The 19,058-nt window shown below is 38.9% G+C and overlaps 1 protein-coding gene across 3 annotated transcripts in view; it reads left to right on the top strand.

The window, feature by feature from the left end:
- LOC137324564 (proteasome activator complex subunit 4-like) overlaps positions 1 to 19,058 on the top strand; it is a 163,713-nt gene that overhangs the window by 99,575 nt on the left and 45,080 nt on the right. For all 3 annotated transcript variants that reach the window (XM_067988995.1, XM_067988994.1, XM_067988993.1), the window contains 12 exons: positions 224 to 286; positions 499 to 594; positions 2,780 to 2,911; positions 6,107 to 6,316; positions 7,192 to 7,328; positions 7,428 to 7,481; positions 8,703 to 8,832; positions 10,733 to 10,814; positions 12,380 to 12,530; positions 12,942 to 13,011; positions 15,527 to 15,652; positions 18,054 to 18,206. In XM_067988995.1, coding sequence (XP_067845096.1) covers positions 224 to 286; positions 499 to 594; positions 2,780 to 2,911; positions 6,107 to 6,316; positions 7,192 to 7,328; positions 7,428 to 7,481; positions 8,703 to 8,832; positions 10,733 to 10,814; positions 12,380 to 12,530; positions 12,942 to 13,011; positions 15,527 to 15,652; positions 18,054 to 18,206 — 1,404 coding nt within the window. The remainder of the gene's footprint in view (positions 1 to 223; positions 287 to 498; positions 595 to 2,779; positions 2,912 to 6,106; positions 6,317 to 7,191; positions 7,329 to 7,427; positions 7,482 to 8,702; positions 8,833 to 10,732; positions 10,815 to 12,379; positions 12,531 to 12,941; positions 13,012 to 15,526; positions 15,653 to 18,053; positions 18,207 to 19,058) is intronic.

Genomic DNA, 19,058 nt, shown 5'->3' with positions numbered 1-19,058 from the left:
GGAAACAGTAGGAGCCCTGGCACTGATTCATGGTGCACGCCACTCAGTGCATCTCCCCAACTTATAATCATTCCCTTAACAAGTACCCACTGCTTCCTCTACTTCAGCTAATTCTTTGTCCGCCTCCATATTATGTTATGTAAATAAATACATTTTGCAATATTGTATATAAAGATGTTTTCAAAATATGGTTAAGTTGCTTTTCTAATCGTTTAATATATAGCTACATGGGAAGAAACAACATATTCGAGCGCTGCTGATTGATCGAGTTATGCTGCAGCATGAGGTATGCCCATTCTTAAATAACTAAACCTGGTGTTTATCTCACTGGATTGAATTAATGTGAATATGTTTCCCATTGCATTTAAAAGTTTTGACTTCATTTTAATGCAAGAATGTTTGTGAGAGAACTTTAAATCTTTGAATTTTATGATTTCAGGATGTTAAACCATTACAATTTGCATCAGGTTCTCATTGTTCTGTTTCTCCTGTGTACAGCTACGAACTTTGACTGTTGAAGGGTGTGAATACAAAACAGTGCACCGTGACCTGATGCGAGATCTCCTGCTTTTGTCTACAAGTACATACAGTCAGGTGACTTATTTTCATTCTTGGAATTATAGAAATAAGCCATTTGTCCCATCTAAATGCAGTATTTTTCTCCATTTGATACAGAGTATCTCTCCTGCTCATTCCCCATATACCCTTTAATATTCTTATTTTTCAAGCAATTATCTAATACCCTTTTACAAGCACTCAAGGGCACTGCTTCAGAAAATGTTTGTTGCAGAGAATTTTCACATTGTAACTATCCGTTTTACAAAGAAACTTTTTCTAATCTTTCCTTTAATTGTCTTAATTTAGTGCCCTCTCATTACCATCTTGCCAACCCATGGAAACAATCTTCACTATTTACCCTGTTACCTATAATATATTAAAAATGTTAAATCTGTCTGCACTTAAACCGTTTTGCCGCACTTTTTTGTGTCAAGCTTTCTCATTATAAATTCCATGTCCGTTAATAATGGCAATGCCTTAAACCTCACCGCCTCGCTACCTCTCTGTCCTTCTTTAAGATGCTCCTTAAAACCTACCTCTTTGACCAAGCTTTTGGTCACCTGTTCTTATGTGGCGGGGTGTTAAAATTCGTCTGATAACGCTCCTGTGAAGCGTCTTGGGACGTTTTACTACGTTAAAGATGCTATATAAAGGCAAGTTGTTGTGTAAACTTGTCATGCTGTGATGACCTCCTCCTGCCAGTGGTGGCAGCGTAGCACCTCAGTTTTGCATCTCCCAGATCCTCAGCCTGTATTGCAAGAAACTGCTATGGTCCAACCAACTTTACTTCTCTGCTTCCCAAATTGCCACAAGTTTTGCTATTTAACTTTAATTATATAAAATCAAAGTAATATTATAAAAATAAGGATCCCAGAATGAATGACTTCAAGAATGGGAACTGAATTACATCTGCATGTCTAGGTCAAATTACTTCCCGTCTTCTAATCCCTCTTCACCTGAAGACTGCACTTGGGTTTGACTCCCTTTATACAATGCCATGGCAGATGGACTTGTAAACCTTTATAATCTTGAAGATCTCTTTCTGGCCACCTCTCAATTTTCGCAGCTCCAATACTAAATTTACAAAACTAAAATAATTTCGTAACTCTCCATTTCCTGATAACATTCTAGTGAATCTACATTGCACCTTTTCCATTGCTTTATACCTTTCCTGTAATGGGGTGCTCAAACCTGTACACAATAGGCCACCTGTAGCGTAACTAAGGTCTTGCACAAGTTCAGCATTACCTCCTTGCTTTTGTATTCTACACCTGTGGATACAAAACAAAGAATTCTGTTAGCCTCCTTTATGGTCTTAAATACGTGTGCTGCCACCTTTTAATGACCAGTACAGCTGCACAAGATTCCTCTACTCCGTGTAAAATCTCACCATTTAAGGTGCACTTCCTTTCCCTATTCTTACTTCTAAAATGTATTACTCATATATCTACATCGAACAGCATCTACCCAGCCGGCAGTCTACATGTTTTCCTGCAGTTTTTCCCAGTCCTTGCTGCAGTTTGCCATATCCGACCCCCCAATCAGCAAACTTCAATATTCCTAAATCCAAGTCATTTATGTATATAGTAAATAGAAGTGAGCCCAGCACAGGCTCCAATGAAACATCACTTTCCAGTCCAAGGAGCTTCATTTTACTTCTCCCTTTTGTTTTCTGCCATCCAAAGATCTCTATCCTTGCAGCCACATTACCCTTAATTCCATGTGCCATATAAAGACTGGTAGAGAAAATTAGTTTAGAAAGTCCCTGTAAACCTCAGAAATATCCATCATCTGCTAAGGAAATAAATAATATGAAAACCTAGTACAAATGTGGGGGGGGAAAAAGCAAAACTGCAAATGCTAGAAATCTGAAACAAAAATAGAAGCTGCTGTAAATACATAGCGGGTCTAATGAGAGGTTATGGCCAAAGTGTATTTGCAACATTATCTGATTTTGTTTTGATATGAAACATAGGCATTTATTCAGTGACATTTTCAATAGGACAGCTTAGTGCAGCCTACTGAAATGAGTCTTATGAATGTTCTTTTTCCTTTCAATGTGTAAATATCTATAATGTACAATTCATTATGTTCCTCATTGATTTAAATGAGTCATTCAAAAAATATTTTAATAATAGAATGATGTTTGTAATTAGAAGTTTGCTTTATGTTGTGAAAAAAATAGTTTGGCTTTTTCTCATAATGATGTATGTATTTGCAGGTTCGTAGTAAAGCTCAGCTAGTTTTCTTCACAGCCTTGGGGACTTATAATTTTTGCTGTCGAGATCTTATTCCACTGGTGCTGGAATACTTGAGTCCTGACAAACAGAATATAAGCCAGCAACAATTGAAAGTAAGTTTTTGCTGTATGACAAAGAATTAAAAGATCATAGAGTATCCCTTTATTATACCAGTCCAGTTACAGCAATTTGTTGATGACTCTCCCATTATTAAGAATCCCATCTGAAATTATCCTTCTGCCTGTAGCATACTTTTTCATCTGTTTCAAAGACCGTGTTATAGAGTGGTTCATTAAAAATGTTGCATAAGAACTTGATAACTATGCACATTTTTTCCCTGCTTACAATCTTTAGAGTCTTACATTGAAGGATTATGTAAAGATTCAACTGTTAATTTAGTTACAATTATTGTTCTCCTTGGAGAAGGCTTTCAATAGAGTTGCATGATCTTTTCTGAGAGCTGTTTTGGAGATTTTGTCAGCTTGATCTTCACACTTTACTCTCTCCCTAATTGGTTGCGTGGAATAGATTGTGTTTCCTTGATTTTGAGTTTTTCAGAATTTGTGACTGCAATTATCCCCATTACTTTTTGTCATGAGAATGAACCTTTAGTTGCTTTATTCAAATTAACCAAAACATGGAGGGCAGGACAGAATCTTATTCCATGCTGATGATTTATGTCTCTCACTTTCCATCCTTTTATGTTTTGGACTGTGCACAACAATTGGCCTTTGGGGAATAAAATCAAGTCAGAGGTTATGGTTTTGGGACTGTCCTCATCTCCAACAGTTCGTAACTTCCTTTCCTTCCCTCAATCTGTTCAGAGTTTTGTATTTGGGGGTGCAAATCACTCTAGATCTACTCCACCTCTACTGTGCCAATTTTAATCCTGTTTTCAAGACTGTAGAAATGGATTGTAATATCATTGGGCCCATCTTCCACTAGTTCTTTAAGAGAACATTGAGTTTTGAAGAAGAATAAATTTACCTATTTCAAATGGTTCTGGTCTGTGAACTGAGATGTACCTTTGTGGACCTTGATTGCTGGATATTGTTTTTCATCTGGAAGCACAAGCCCCCTTGTCTCAGATTTTAGTTGCTGCAATGATTTGTCATGTGGATTGGTGGCGGGGGGTGCAGAGGGTGAAGGGGAAGAGTGAAGAATAGGATTCCTTTGTTTCCTATTCTATTAGTGAGTTGTGCAATTTACATTTGTGTTGGGTTGGTTATCTGATTCCCTGTAAATTCTCGACTGGGAATGGAACGTTTGCTCTCCAGCCTTCACCAAGACCACCTCTCACCTCTCTTAATCTAATCGAATCCTCACCCATGCCTTTGTCACCTCCTGCTGTACTGTCCATGTATTTGTGAGATCCCACCCTGTTGCGAGTAGTCCTGTAAACATGCTATGATGTCTGTCTGTGATCGTTTTCACATTCTGTGGGGCCTTTCTGCTGGCTCCCCTATATGAGACAAAATCCTATTTAGCCCCTTCACTTGTGTCTCAGGGTTTTTATCATTGGCATGAGCCAGGTCTTTTACATCTCACATTCATTGGAGGAGGAAATTGTTACATTTTCATTTCTTCACAACACTTTTTTTCTTTTAAAGATTATCTCCCTTTTTTGTGCTGGAACCCTCTTGCAGGATTTCTAGGAAGGTGTCTATTCTGGACTTAACTTAGTCCTCAACTCTACTCCCCTTCCCAGTTGCTAACTCGGGCTGAATTAGATAGTACAGAATCTGAGTGACCTGTTTAAACCTAAGTTGAGCTTTAAACTGTACATCCTGTCAATCATGATAACCAACTCCTGTCTCTTTACTCCCTCACCTCAATCTTAACCACACTGTTACCAAAACCCTCATCTATGCCTGTCACTCCCAGGCTTGACTTCTTTCACAAGTCTTCCAAGCCCAACCTTACACAAGCTACAGCTCATCTAGAACTATACCTCCCAAACGAGGTTCCACTTGCCTATTATCTGTCTTTGCCAATCTTCTCTGGCTCTCTGTCACCCAATGCATTTATTTCAGAATCTTCACCATTATCTATAAATCCCTCCATGGCTTTATCTCATCCTATCACTGCAACTTTCTCAGCCCTATATCCTAGCTTGTAATCCCCTTTGTTCTGACGCTGACTTCCTATGCATCCTCTGCCACTCGCCATTCCACCACCAATAGCAGAGCTTTCAGCCCTGATGGCCTGGTTCTCTGGATCTCTACTTGCTTTCAAAAGCCTCCTCAAAACCTATCTTGTCAACCTTGCTTTTGGTCTTTTCTCCAACTCCTGCCCAGTGATCATTCCCTCTTTGTAAAAGGCCTTGGGACTTTTTGCTTTGTTAAATGTGCTTTATAATGTAAGTTTCTGTTTATGAAGATGAGCTTATTTCGCAGCTCTATTCTATTCTGTTTTGTTTTCCATGGACCTGATGAACTCATCTCAGTTTTGAGAGGAGTGCTAGGCGGTTTTTAACACCAGACATTTCAGATGAGGATTAAGAGGCTCTCTATAGGCCACTGTCTGATTTTCTATATGCAATAGCCTAGGTGAAGGGAAATTGAAGATCCTATCCAAGACCTGTGTACCAGCTTATGTTCACATTGATGACCCGAGCTCACTGATGTATTGAAGGGGATGTAGTGAGATTGAAACCGTCTCTCATTTTTTGTGGACATGTTCACAGGTCCAAGAATTTTGGGCTTTGATTTTGAGGTTCATGTGACTAGCCTTATGCCTGAACCCAACCCCCCTCACTGTGTGTTGATGTCCCTTCAGGTAATTCCGTTATATTCTAGTGTGTGATACCTGATAGCTTCCCTTTTTACTGCATATTGATGTATCCAGCCTGTTTTCAGAGAACACAAAGTCTCAGTGTTCTGCTTTGGTTGAAAGGTTATGGAGGGTGGCCTTATCTGAAAAGATCATGTATTCTCTCCATCTCAGTTTGGTGGAGTTCATGCAGGTGTGTTATGCTTTCCTTCACAATGTTGCAGGAGTTTAGTTTTTTTTTGACAGTTGTTCTGTTTTCAGGTCCTGTCAGTAGTTTCCAAAAATCTTCTTTATGCCTGATATGCTCCATAGTATTCTTTGTTGACCCAGAGTGCTCCAGATTGTCTCTACAAATATCTAATGCCAAAATATTTGTACCTTGATTAGAAGTTGTGAAATGTTTGCTTTCTTATTTCAATTTGAAATTTGTTTCTTTGTAATGATTAATGTTTTGTTCTGTTATTCCTACAAATTTCTTACAAGCAGTTTCAAATATATATTTTCAATTGCATTTCTCTTTGTGTATTTTAAAACAGGGTGCCCTGTACTGTCTTCTTGGGAACCACAATGGAGTCTGTTTGGCCAACCTCCATGATTGGGACTGCATTGTTGCAACATGGCCGGCTATAGTCTCTTCAGGGCTCAGCAAAGCAATGTTTTTGGAGAAACCTTCCATAGTTCGTCTGTTCGATGATCTTGCAGAGAAGATACATAGACAGTATGAAACCATTGGCCTAAATTTTGGAGTAAGTAATTATTGATGCTGTAATTGGACACACAAAATTTTAGGGGCAGTTTTCCTCTCCTTTGCGTCTGGGGAATGCTCAACTTTCAAGTGTGAAGCCAAGTCTTTGCCCCCTTTATGTTGCTCAGAGATTTTCTGGGGAGCACTAGTGGTGGGGGTTGGAGCAGTTATATTCTAAGCGGCACAGCCATGCAAATGAGCCAGATCTTAGTTTCCTCCCAGAACAAGGCAGCTTCCCATTTGGTGGGCCTTCAGCAAGAAGTGGGCCCTAGCCCCTGTGCTCAGCCCCTCTCAGATTGGAGGATCTGAGGGAGTCAGTAGCAAGAAGGTGGAGCCAGAAAAAAAGATAAGTACCTTTTAGTTACAAGTGATAGACATCATTTTTGGAGTTGAAGTCCTCTGGCTACTGTTTTTGGATAGCAGCCTTTACTATAGTTTACTACTATAGACCTCTGAGACCTAAAGCAGCAGTTGGATTTCCACTAACATTTCCAGTTGCAAGGCCTTGTCAGGGGGCAGATCTGTGCCCAGAAAGCATCTGATCGAAATAATGATCTGAACCCAGAAATCCACATGATTTCATGTCAAGTCAGGTGGGGCTAGGAGAAGGCAAAATGGCCCTCTTCAGGTGTTCACGGGCTGCTTTGTGCACTCGATCTGCACTTTCTGTTGGTTATTTGCATTGTCAAATTTTGATTTGTAAATGTACAAAAAATGGAAAAAAATGCATGCAAGAGTATTCCAGGAAATGGCCCTATAAGTAAAATTTACAAATACACAGTTGATAGCTCTATTGATATTTTGGGCAGCGCGACTGACTATTTCATTGAGATTTTGAAGGTTATTTAGCAATAAACCTGTACCCACTCTGTTCAGATTTCAGATCGCTGTGTGGAGCTTTCTGCATCCTTATCTCAGGCAAAAAACCCAGGTTCTGATTTGCCTTTTCTCACTGCTGAGGAGATTGAAAATGGAGTCCAGAGTCAATTGGCAAAAAATAATGAGTCCTTACGGTATGTAGGGGACAATCTGGGTTGAGTCTGTCAGTAAAATAAAATTTAGGGGTACATTTAACGTTTTTCTTCATTAAGATAATTCTTTTTATTGTTTAGGAATTATGAGAAACTAATCGGTATCTTGTTGGACCTTCTTGACCAGCGAAACCTGTAAGTTTTTAAACTGTACGCTAATCTCTTTTTAGTTTGATAGCACTGTTCACCTTATCTTGGTTTGCTGTCCACTGTCTTTTAGTTTCCGAGCATGCCATGTTTCTACTTGATCTCAGCCACCAGTTTAGGGAGGCAGAGTCCAGGCTGTTTTCATGCAGGGAGAGGGAAGGTTGGGGGGAAGTCACCAAAGGCAGCTTTTCATTGGCAGTTCAGAAACAGTGCTGCAATATAAATCAGGTGGCACAAATAGTGAACCTCAGGAGATGGATTTGCTGCCTGTGTCCAGAGGAAAAGTGCAAAGGTTAAATGGCTGCCACTGGTTGCACAGACTGAGCTCTGTCTCCCTGTACAGGCCAGCAATGGGATTTACACATTGGGGATGATCAACAACCAGAGTGCACACGCTTAGTTGCCTCCATTGGAAGCAGTTCCACATTACGCATGGGTGTAAAATTAGTCTTGGTGTCCCTGGGCTAAGAATTGGCCATCGTTCATACTCCTGATGCTGCCCAATAACCTCTATTCAGTGCGCATCAATGTGAACATTGGATGAGGATGGTATCTGGCTTGGCTTTGATAGACCAATAGTCATTTAGCCTATCTTCATTCACTGTTCGGGTTCAAGCGTGAATAATAACATTGTGCGAGGGTCTGGAACACTGCTGCTGGTCGTGGAACTATTCCACAATGAGTTTCTGCCTCCAGGAGAAGACTAGGAAGGAGGCAAAATCAGAAGGAAATGTGGCAAATACCACATTGAGGTACAAAGTCTGCTCTCGGCACTCTAAATGATGCAGTTTTCCCTACAATTTATCACTATGGTAAAAAGTTAGATATATTTTTCCAATACCTATCTATGCTGGGATACTCATCCTCATATAGTATCCAGAGGTGGAAGAATAGGCAGATGAATCACAAGAATGATGCCAGACCTGATGCATGGTCAGATGTGTCTCATGTAATGTCCAAAATAAGAACTATTATGCATCATTATACATTATATAGTATCTGAGAGTCTTGACAGCAATGAGTTTTCAGGATTGATGATCAAATTGTTGTGAAATGAACAACTTTGTTACTGAACTGATGCACAGAAGTGGGCATTTTTAACATTGCAGTGTTTTCATTAGTTCTTGTATGTTTGCCATCAAACATCCTTTAACAAATCTTTTAAAAGTGTTGTATTTTTGATCAGATAACTATTTGACTTTTTTTTAGACCATGGAAATTTGAACAAATAGCCATTGGTTTCCTCTCCCTGTTGCTGAGAGATGACTTACCACTGCCTACGAGAGGAATCAAATTCTTCATACAGAGTCTCAATCATGATGCCTTAGTTGTCCGGAAGGTAAGTTTTTAGGGAGTTTTTTTTTTGGTGTTGTAAATGTCACACTTTTAATGTTTGGTAAGAGAAGAATTAGATATTTTTACTTAATTTTCAAGTCTGTGGCTTACCTCATCAACTGCAAGAAATATGAAGGATGAATCACCATGGGATTTTATCAGGCTTATAGCTGATATCAGATGAGTGTCTTTGGCAATTTTCAGAATCAAAATGGTGGGTCTACAGGAGGTTATGGTACTGAAATTAAAAATCAAATTTATTTTACAAAGCAGGAGACCTTTATAATTACTTTAAAGTTTTAAGAAGTAAAGGAACTGGGAAACTGCAGGCATAAAGCACTCAATATTCCAACAGGGAGGTTGCATGATTAGAATCAATTAAAATAAGTGAATTATTAAAATACATCATTAATCAGTAGGACAACGATAAAGGAAATATGCATAAATATGATGCTGAATAATAGGCAAGAAGGGAAAGTATACCTACCCAGGTAAATGGTTGCATGGTTGGTTTTCGAAACTCCACAGTGTGCTGCTGCCTATCTGAACACAAAAGATAGCTGCTGACAATAGCCTAAGAAAAGGAGCCACGTTTCAAAATATTACTTCTCCTGTTGCAGATGGAGAGAGTACATAACTCTCCTCCTGAACCATCTCCCATTACGTCTGCATCTGTGCTTTATATGTTAAGAGGTTGAGACTGTGCCATAACAGCGAAGTACAGCTGCGTGTGGAAAAGCCAATAGTATATTCAAGCCTTGTATAGACCTAGGGTATTGTCTAAATGACAACCCCTTTAAACAGTGACAGAGAGCAAGATCAGTTGAGATGTTTATCATCATTGTGCAAGTAAAATGGAAGATCATTTCCCAACAGCCTAAATCGTAATGCTGGTACTGAAAACATGAACCAAAGTACCAATTCATCCAGCAAGCATGAGAATTATCGCAAAATTTAAATGAATCTTTTCTCAGTTACTAGCGTTGAATTCAAAGATTGTAGAGCCAATGCCCTTCCACTCTCCTGATTACCTAGGTGTCTTTGAACTGCAGTTCAGTAGATACATAAATTGAAAAGAAAAAAAAATTAAATGAAAGGTCTAAATTGTCATATTTTCCTTAGGCAAGAATTTTTTTTAAAATCCTGTTGAGTCAGGAGGCACAAAAGGAGGGCAGTGATGAGATTAACTGTATTTAGAGAGGATGAAGTAGAAGGAGCTAAAAAATCTCTAGTGGAGGGCTAACCCAAGATGGTAGCAAGATGGTCAAAATTTCATGTAAACCTGCTGAAGAAGAAAAATGAAGGGGTGATTGCTGTGTATTTGTTATACCCAGTTTTCCTATACTTGGTATACTTCGCATTTCTGAAAACAGAAGTTCAACACAAAAAGTATGTGGAGGGTAATTGTTCTGGAGCAGTTGCACTAGTGGGAAGTGCAACCATACCAATCCAAGTCAGCATGGAGTCTAATAGACAATTAAAGCTGCTGACAGCTAGAGATGTACAGGAGTACTTCCTATCAGTTGCTTTCTCCATTTAAAATGAGTTGATTGTTGCCGGATAAATTGATTTGACATAATTCTTGGTCCTTCATTGTTTGTGTTATTATATATACATTAACCATGTGGAGGGTCATCGACTTTCATTATGAGGCATCTTATGACAAAAAAAAAATCAGAAATGGAATAAATTCCACAGCAAATATTATATGGAACTGGGAGTGACTGAAATTACTGCTTTGCAACCAGGGGTTCCTATGGTAGTTTTGAATATCTTAGATTACACACGGACACAATATATTGCTGGGGCCTTAAGAATAAGCAGCCAGAATGCCTGTCTTATGTGGTGTACTCAAAAGTTCACAAATGTGACCAGTGCTTGAATCTATTTGTTTTCATCTGTAGATGGCAATATCTGCTATGGCTGGCATCATGAAGCAGTTGAAGAGACCTCACAAAAAAATAGAGATTGACCCATATGCTGTTAGTAAGTAGAATTGACCTCTCAGAATTGATAACATTTCTGTTTAAAAGTTAATTGATAACATTTCTGTTTAAAAGTTAAAGCTTTTACTATAGAGTATTTAACTTTTTTTTTAAAGAAATGAAAATATTTTGAACAAATTGCCTATTTCTAACTTTGAATGTTCATAAGGTATAGCACAAGTTTTAATAATTGTGGAAACCTCACAATTTTGTCCAATCATTTTATTTGTCAGTGACTATGGGGGAGAAAAGTGGCAACAAGATTTTAGCATTTGTCTTCATTTGTAAAGAGAATTGACCTAAAAGAACATGATTATCATAGAAACGTTTTAACAGTAGTAGGCCATTCAGCCCCTCAAGCCTATTGTGCCATTCAGTTAAATTATGGCTGATCTGTACTTTAACTCCATCTACCTGCCTTGGTTCTGTAACCCTTAATACCCTTGCCTAACAAAAATCTATCAATCTCAGTTTTGAAATTTTCAATTGACCTAGCCTCAACAGCTTTTTGTTAATTATTAATTCAAACATTAATTTGAAAAATTTTAATGAGCCATATGTGGTGTCTTTGGACACAAATTCAAATCTTTGTAGAAGGCACTTCCAACATAAATCTTACCTTGCATTTAATTTTAATTTCTACCTCTGCCCTACCTTACCACGAACTATTGCAATCTTTATCATACAAAATGAATCTTTATGCTGAATTTTATGATCTATGAGCAGGAAAGAAGCTGACATGATCATTTGACACTCAGTGTACACTACACTTGGGTGGAACTGTCCACTCTTGCGTTATCCTGTTGATAGATTTTATGATCACAGCTCTGAATTCTCTTGCTTGTGCCTACTTGGCATGGTATTTGTGCTTCCACTATCTCACCTATACTTGGATATCAGTGTTGTTGGCTGTATGTCCAGCATCCATATCCCAAAAACCCTTAAAACAGATTTATCTGCAAATTTTTTGTTAAAAACATTTCAAACATTTGTTTTTCTGGCTGTTAAAAGTTTTTATTTAGCATGATCAGGCTCACTGGAAGTATTAAAAAAAGATGTGAATAAGGATGTTTCAAACATTGATCACACAATAAAAATAAAATTGACATGTTGGTGAAAATAATGTGGTGTGCTGAATATATTACTAAAATGACAGGAACATAGGACTTGCTAGACGATAAAAAGACCAAGGTCCGTCTAGTTCGCCTTTTACCATCCTGGTAGTCGCATGATACGATATTGGAGTTGGTGACTACTTATAGCAATCCATCTCTATTAATTAGTCTGCCCACAGGCCCAGACATGAAGTGAGGAAAACCTCAGTGGTGGAAAGCTTTGGAAACCATTGGTCCAAAGTCACCTGCTCCTCTCAAGCATGTTACACTTACCATAAGTCACATCTCAAATTATATATTTATGATTATTATTTTCAGATTTTCTTCCACAATTGGGTTCACCAGAGAAAGTTTGAAACAAATACTTTGACTTTAATGCTTTCTAATCTTTATTTTAAGCTTCTTCTCCTGAATACTGTGTGTTTTTGTGTTGTGCACACTTCCTAACTAGATGGACCTTGTCCAACAACAATCCAGCCAGGAGATAGGCCTGATAACAAGTGGCTCCATTATGATAGCTCCAATTTGCCACGGACTAAGGATGAATGGGAAGCCTGTTTATTTGTGGAAAAGACCCACTGGGGGTACTACACATGGCCTCAGTAAGTGGAGAATATGATTGGTGTTTTGTTATCCTGGAAATGTAAGCTATAGGAATATTTTGCATTCAACTCCTTAAAAGTTCATACTCTGAAATTAACCTGTCTGGATGATTAAAGTACTTTTTGTTTTCCATATTAGAAGAGTTGGAAATACTTCCCTATTATCCCGTTATAAATGCGGAATGCTTCAAAATCAAGTGAAATTATGTCAAAATAATACATTAACACAAGTCATGTTATTACTTACATCAATGTCATTATTGTTCTAGCAAAGCATGACGTCATGTCTGGTATGTTAGTATTTCTGTATCAGAGCATGTTACGGAGAAAATGAAGTCTTGTAAAGTGTTTTTAAAAAACAATTGAAAGATGGATGCATGTGAGAACCTCAAGTGTTTCTCTCCTAATTAGGAAGCTGCTTGTTTATGCCCCAGTGGACCAACAACCTAAACTAGGAAGGAGTAGAAAAGAAATGTCGGAGGTAAGAAATGTTTTAGTGGTAAAAGTTCGTTAGACTTTCCCATTAATCAATTCAGGATTATTTGATAAACCTGCAATAAATAGGTGCTAATTGTTAATCTAGAGTTGTGACGGTTATGAATCATCAATGATTGAGCACGCTGAGAATTGATACCTGTACTGATTGCCAAAGCTGGTTGATCAACTGAACAAAAACATCAGACTAGATTTAAACCATATTAATTAATAACTAGTAATTAGTTGTGGGATGATCATAGTATTCTTACTTCACTTTCCAGATTACATTTAGAAACTCTTTAAAGGAGAAGGAAAGTCTGAAGGGCTATTGCTTTCTATACAAAGTAATTTTGCCATACATTTTTCTCAAAACATGAGTATATCACGTTTTTTTTAAAAATATATATTTTACAGTTTAATTTCTTCTGCCATGAAGCTTGACGTTTTGTGGTGGCACTTCCCTCCTCAACTGCTCCTGTAATGTGCATCCTGGAATAACTCCATTTCTATACTAGGAGCCAACACTTCAGGACGGTCTGTTGTCGTGTCACATTGAGAATACAAAAAAGGATGCAAAGAATAAAATGCCCTATAAAGTGAAAAAGTAATGCAAAGCATATTAAGGATTAGTATCTTAATTTAAAGTAGAATTACTGGGAGAGTAGGTGACTCAGTGGCAAAATGAGTTGCTGCAAAAGGAACTATTGTACTGCAGAGTGGTGGGGTCGAACCACACTGTATAAACCACTTCTCAGCTGAAGTCTGATGAGCAATTGCCTGAGGAGTTGTCAACTTTGGTCATGCCTGCATCTCCTGTCAGATACCTACAGAGTGCCATTAATGGAACCTGAGAGCAGACTGGTGCCTGAGCTGTGGTGTTAAATTGTTTCATTTACAAGGAACACTACTGAAAGGGATATATTTTCAGTTCAAAATCAATTCTTCTACTTTCTATTCATAACAGGGGGGAATCATTAAAGATCTCAAAGAGCCTACTGGGGCAAATCAGCCTTTTTATTCTCTTGCTGATGGCTTTCAAGAGAATTGTTGGCCTCAATATTAACCTCTCCCCCCACCCGCCCCCAATCTGCCACGGACATCCCCATTGCCATTTTCACGGCGGCGGGTTCGTGTTGTGCAAATGTCCTGCCATCGAGAAGCGGGACACTTCATTAACATATTTAAATCAGGCTCCCACAGTGCAATTGGGAGCCTGATTTCAATTTAACAGTTGCTGCATGGGTTTCCCAGGGCTTGGGAAACCCAGCGGCATGAGGGAGGCGGGAGCTGCCAGCTCAAGAAGGTAAGTGCCTTTTACAAGTACGTCTCGTGGGCCAGGAGGAGCTGGAGTGCTCCCCCTGGCCCCTTAGGGAAGCCTTCGGCCTCCTCTCTGCTGATCTCGGCCTCTCTCACCTGCCACAATCACTGACCCTCCCCTCCCACCGCCCCCCCCCCCCCCCCACAAAGCCCCGATCTCTCGCTCCCTCCCCTCACCCGATTGCAGGTGACTGTCTCCAAGTGTCCTTGGCTGCGGCCTCCAGCAGCTGGTTTTCCCGCCCGGCAGCCGGCCCGCCTATCAATTTTGGCCGGCTGCCGTGCGGGAAATGGACAAAAAAAATTATAATGTCCTACCATTAAATTCAGCAGGACCTCCACGTCCCCAGCCTTGCCAGGTTTTCCCCGCCTCCCGTAACTATCGGAAATGTTATGTCAGTTCTGCAAGCCAGAAAAAAGATGCTTGACTAACATTAATGATGATATCATCAGCAAGCAGCTCCATGGCAGTACTGCAGAGCTGCATTGTATCTCTGCCTGGGATGCCAATGAGGAAGCCTTTAGCGATGTAAATTTCAATACTGGTTGGATATCGATATCAGCAGCAGTTGGTCATCCTCTCCAATGGTCACCTAATACTGAGAAGATCGTTGATCCGCACGACCGCTGCTTGCTTCCTTTACATTAAAAATACATTAAAAATACTCCTTCCTTTACATTTAAAAAATACTCCCTTCCTTCTTTCCTTTCCTCCCTTCCTCCGTTCCCTCTCTCCCCCTCCTCCCTCTCTCCCCCTCCTCCCTCTACTTCTCCTTCTCTCCTTCCCTGCTCCAATAATGTTCCCCTTTAAGTCTAGCATATAGTAACATATACCCCCTTGGACCTCACCAAGTTCTACAACATAGGCTACTCGATAGTTCTTGAAGGCAACGAATTAGGAGTTTTCCATGACTGATATCATATCTGCATACACTATTTGTAAGGCTGGTATTGATGCAATAATTAAGAAAGCTCTGGTAGAGTTCAGTCAAAAGTTGACGTGTGTTACAGCTAAATATACCATCTTGATTTTTATTTGGAGCAAGTTAAACAACTTCTAATGAAGCTCTGTTGTATAACGAGGCAAAACTACTACTTGCATGTTAATTAAATGTACCTTTTGTATCTTTTGGTATGATTTGCCTGAAGCTCTGTGTCCTTTTGCACAGGCACAGTTAATGACTTCTAAATATCTTTCTTTGTAGGCAGAGCAAGTAATTTATGATCAGTTCTCTGACCCACAATTCATGGAGCAATTAATTAAATTCCTATCCTTGGAAGACCGAAAGGGAAAGGACAAATTTAATCCACGCAGGTTTTGCCTATTCAAGGTAAATGGTCTAATCATGTGTTTAATATTTAGCTAATATTAACCATCAGCTAATATTGTAATGAGTGACTCCCAGCAACAAACCAGAATCACATTCTTGCGACATCTCTCCTTGTTACACTTGCCTCCAACTGTATCCTGTTGTTTTACCCGTTATTACAAAATAGTATGAAGAACCATACTAACAATGGCTTAATGGTTTGGTTATAAACAAAGAAAGAACTTGCATTTATCTAGCACCTTTCACGACCTCAGGACATGCCGAAGTGCTTTATAGCCAATGAAGTACTTTTAAAGTCTAGTCACTGTTGTATTGTAGGAAACACGGCAGCCAATTTGTGCACAGCGAGGTCCCACAAACAGCAATGAATTACCTGACCAGATCATCTGTTTTAGGCGTTGGTTCAGCGATAAATGTTGGCCACCAGGAGAACTCCCCTGCCCTTCTTCGAATAGTGCCGTAGAATCTTTTACAACCACCTGAGAGGGCCAATGGGGCCTTGGTTTAACATCTCATCTGAAAGACAGAACATCTGACATTGCAGCATTCCCTCAGTACTGCACTGAAGTGTCAGACTGGATTATGTGCTCAAGTCTCTGAAGTGGGGCTTGAACCCATGACCTTCTGACTTGGATGCAAGAGTGCTACCACTGAGCCAAGGATAACTCCTGCTTCTCTTTACCATTCATTATTTTGAATTTGATTTTATATGAAAAAGCATTTGCATTCAGAAGTTCTTTGGGCCACTGTTCAAATTAGTTACTAGTGCTATGTATAGGCTATCGACTTTGAGCATCTATAATCAGGAATTACCCTGATCATAGTTAGTTCTGCATTTTTAAGATGTGGAAATCGTTTCCGATTGTCGAGCTGAGAAGCTTTTTTCCTCATTCAACATCTTCCACACAATGCTGGAGGGGAGGTCTTTGGGAGGGGTCAGATACCTCAGCTGCTAGAACAGTTCTGCCAAAGCATAATCATCCATGGCTGTCAAATCCAAACGGCAATGTTTGATAAATGTATGGAGGGTTTTCCATGTGGCGGCTTTACATATAACCACACTAGTTTCAAGGATCCAGCCTGGCTTAATTTCAGCTAGTGTGGTGAATGTTTCCTATTGAGAAAAGATGATCACCCTACAAGGTGGGTTAATTTTTTTATTTCTCGTCTTTCTCATTTAGGTGCCTATGCAGATCCTATTCACACCACCTCATGTCCTCTTTGCTGTCACGTAAAGCCTTCATCATTCTACTCCTTGAATGTAGAATGTGCCCATTATTGTTTTGTGTTCTGTATATCTCTATTCACTGCACTAGGTGGCAGTGTATTCCATAAGTTAACAAACCTGAATATGAAGTAGGAGTCTTTTGAGTTACGTTTGCCCTACCATGCCCTCAAGTTATTTTCTCTTCTGCTTCAGCGTAAATGCTAGCATCAATTCCTTCATAATTTTGAAAATGGATGTTTTTTCCTCTCTCCTGTTTCCTTTTTTTCCCAATGAATAGATTCAGCTCATTCTTCCCATTTTTTTTTGAACCATTTGCATTACTTTTTAGGTTTAAAGATGAAAATATAACCAAAATTCAACAGCATGTTCCTAGTGTTGCATTATTAGCTGAGTGTACCTCCTTAGACTTGTACTGTTAATTTGCTAAAATCATTTGTTGTCATAGTTGCTTCTATACAACAACTGTTCTTTCAAGATTGTGATAGTATTACTATGGTCTGGATATGTTTTCCACTGGCAACATGCCCCACACAATCAAAAAGCCCATTGATTCTGAATCTTCAGGCTCCCACCTAAAACATGTCCATTTTGGTGAGGTACTGGAGGGTTGTCATGCCCTGTGGGACTATATCCCAGCGTGAGGGAGAAGAATTAGTCATCAGTTATTTTTTTATAACCCTAAAGCTACTTTGGCTTCCAAATTTGAACTGAAGAATTAATTTGCAAATATCAAATAATATGAATAAAATCCATTTTCCACATAATTTCAGGAAGGGTAATTTTTAAAAAATCATCAACTGATTTAAAAATTGTTCAGTTTAGCCCAATAACAGCAAATTCTGGATTTTCAACAAGCAGATTAGAGCTTGAATTCCTAGTCTTAACTGATGTGTTTATACTGTGGCTTCCCATTTGGGACAAGTGACAAGTTTGCTGGTTGTGGCTGGGTAGGGGGAAGAGGGAGGAAATTAAAACTTCATGGAGCAAGATCCTTCCTTGTACATTGTGGTGCATTTCTTGAAAGCTCAAACAGAAGGACTATGGTTGCGTTTGTTAACCACTTGATCAGAATTTTTTTGCATGAGATAAAGCAAAATAAATTCATGATGAATTTTAACTTTTGTGGTGTTTAGAATGTTATTGATCTGTTTTTGTTCATCTCTTCCATGGTAGGGTTTGTTCAGGAACTTTGATATGGCCTTTTTACCAGTGTTAAAACCACATATGGAACGTCTCGTCTCAGATTCCCATGAAAGCACTCAGCGCTGTGCAGCTGAAATCATTGCTGGATTAATCCGAGGTTGTAAGCACTGGACATATGAAAAGGTATTCCCATTGGTTTATCCTCCACCTCAAACCAAATTATTCTGTAAAGGGAATATTTACATACATGTTTGTACAGAAATAAATTGGCGGTATTTATAGTTGAAATAGGACTGTCAGAATGGTTCATTTTCATTTAAACCAACTTGGTACTACATACCTCTTAATACTCTGGCTTGAATCTTTAATGCAACTCATACTCAAACCCATTTTAAATGAATAAATGATGAGTTTTGAACAGCGCTGAATGTACATTTTATGACAATCAACAATTAGAACTATTTTTATCTAATCCTGGCTGCCATTCCAACTGTCCATACTGACTCCGGCTGCTTCAATTTAAAAAAAAACGTACAATCCCTGCCGCTTATAGCGTGCCCGTTCATGCTACACAGTTTGCCCGCTATACGGCTTGGACGATTTATATGAATTTAGTTATATTCAACATTTTTGTCTGCCTCAAACTATGAAATGTAATAAGATTCCACTGTACTTGCAAGTTCACTGTTTCATATTTCAAGGCAAGCTCAATAAACCAGTTTCCACTTAAGTATGCACGTAATGAACTAACTGAACTCCTGTTTCGGCCCAAAATAGTTGGTGTATTTAACACGCGACAACTTTGTAATCAACATTAATGGTGTTAGAAAATGGTTTACACTATTTGCCCAATTTAAATGATTGCCCGGTGTAAATGTGGTGGTTTATGTGGTGGGGACTGCATTGCTAAGGATGGAAAACTGTGAAATTTAATTTTATGCTGTCCAATCTTGGTTTGCAATATTCCTGTAGCTGGAATGTCAACTTGTATTTTTACATTATTGTTCAGCCCCTTAAATTAGAATTTATTATTTT

Source organism: Heptranchias perlo, chromosome 8, assembly GCF_035084215.1.
Source record: "Heptranchias perlo isolate sHepPer1 chromosome 8, sHepPer1.hap1, whole genome shotgun sequence".
In the NCBI taxonomy this organism is placed as follows: Eukaryota; Metazoa; Chordata; class Chondrichthyes; order Hexanchiformes; family Hexanchidae; genus Heptranchias; species Heptranchias perlo.
Note: the sequence above shows the minus strand (reverse complement) of the source record. Positions and strands in the feature narration are given on the sequence as shown.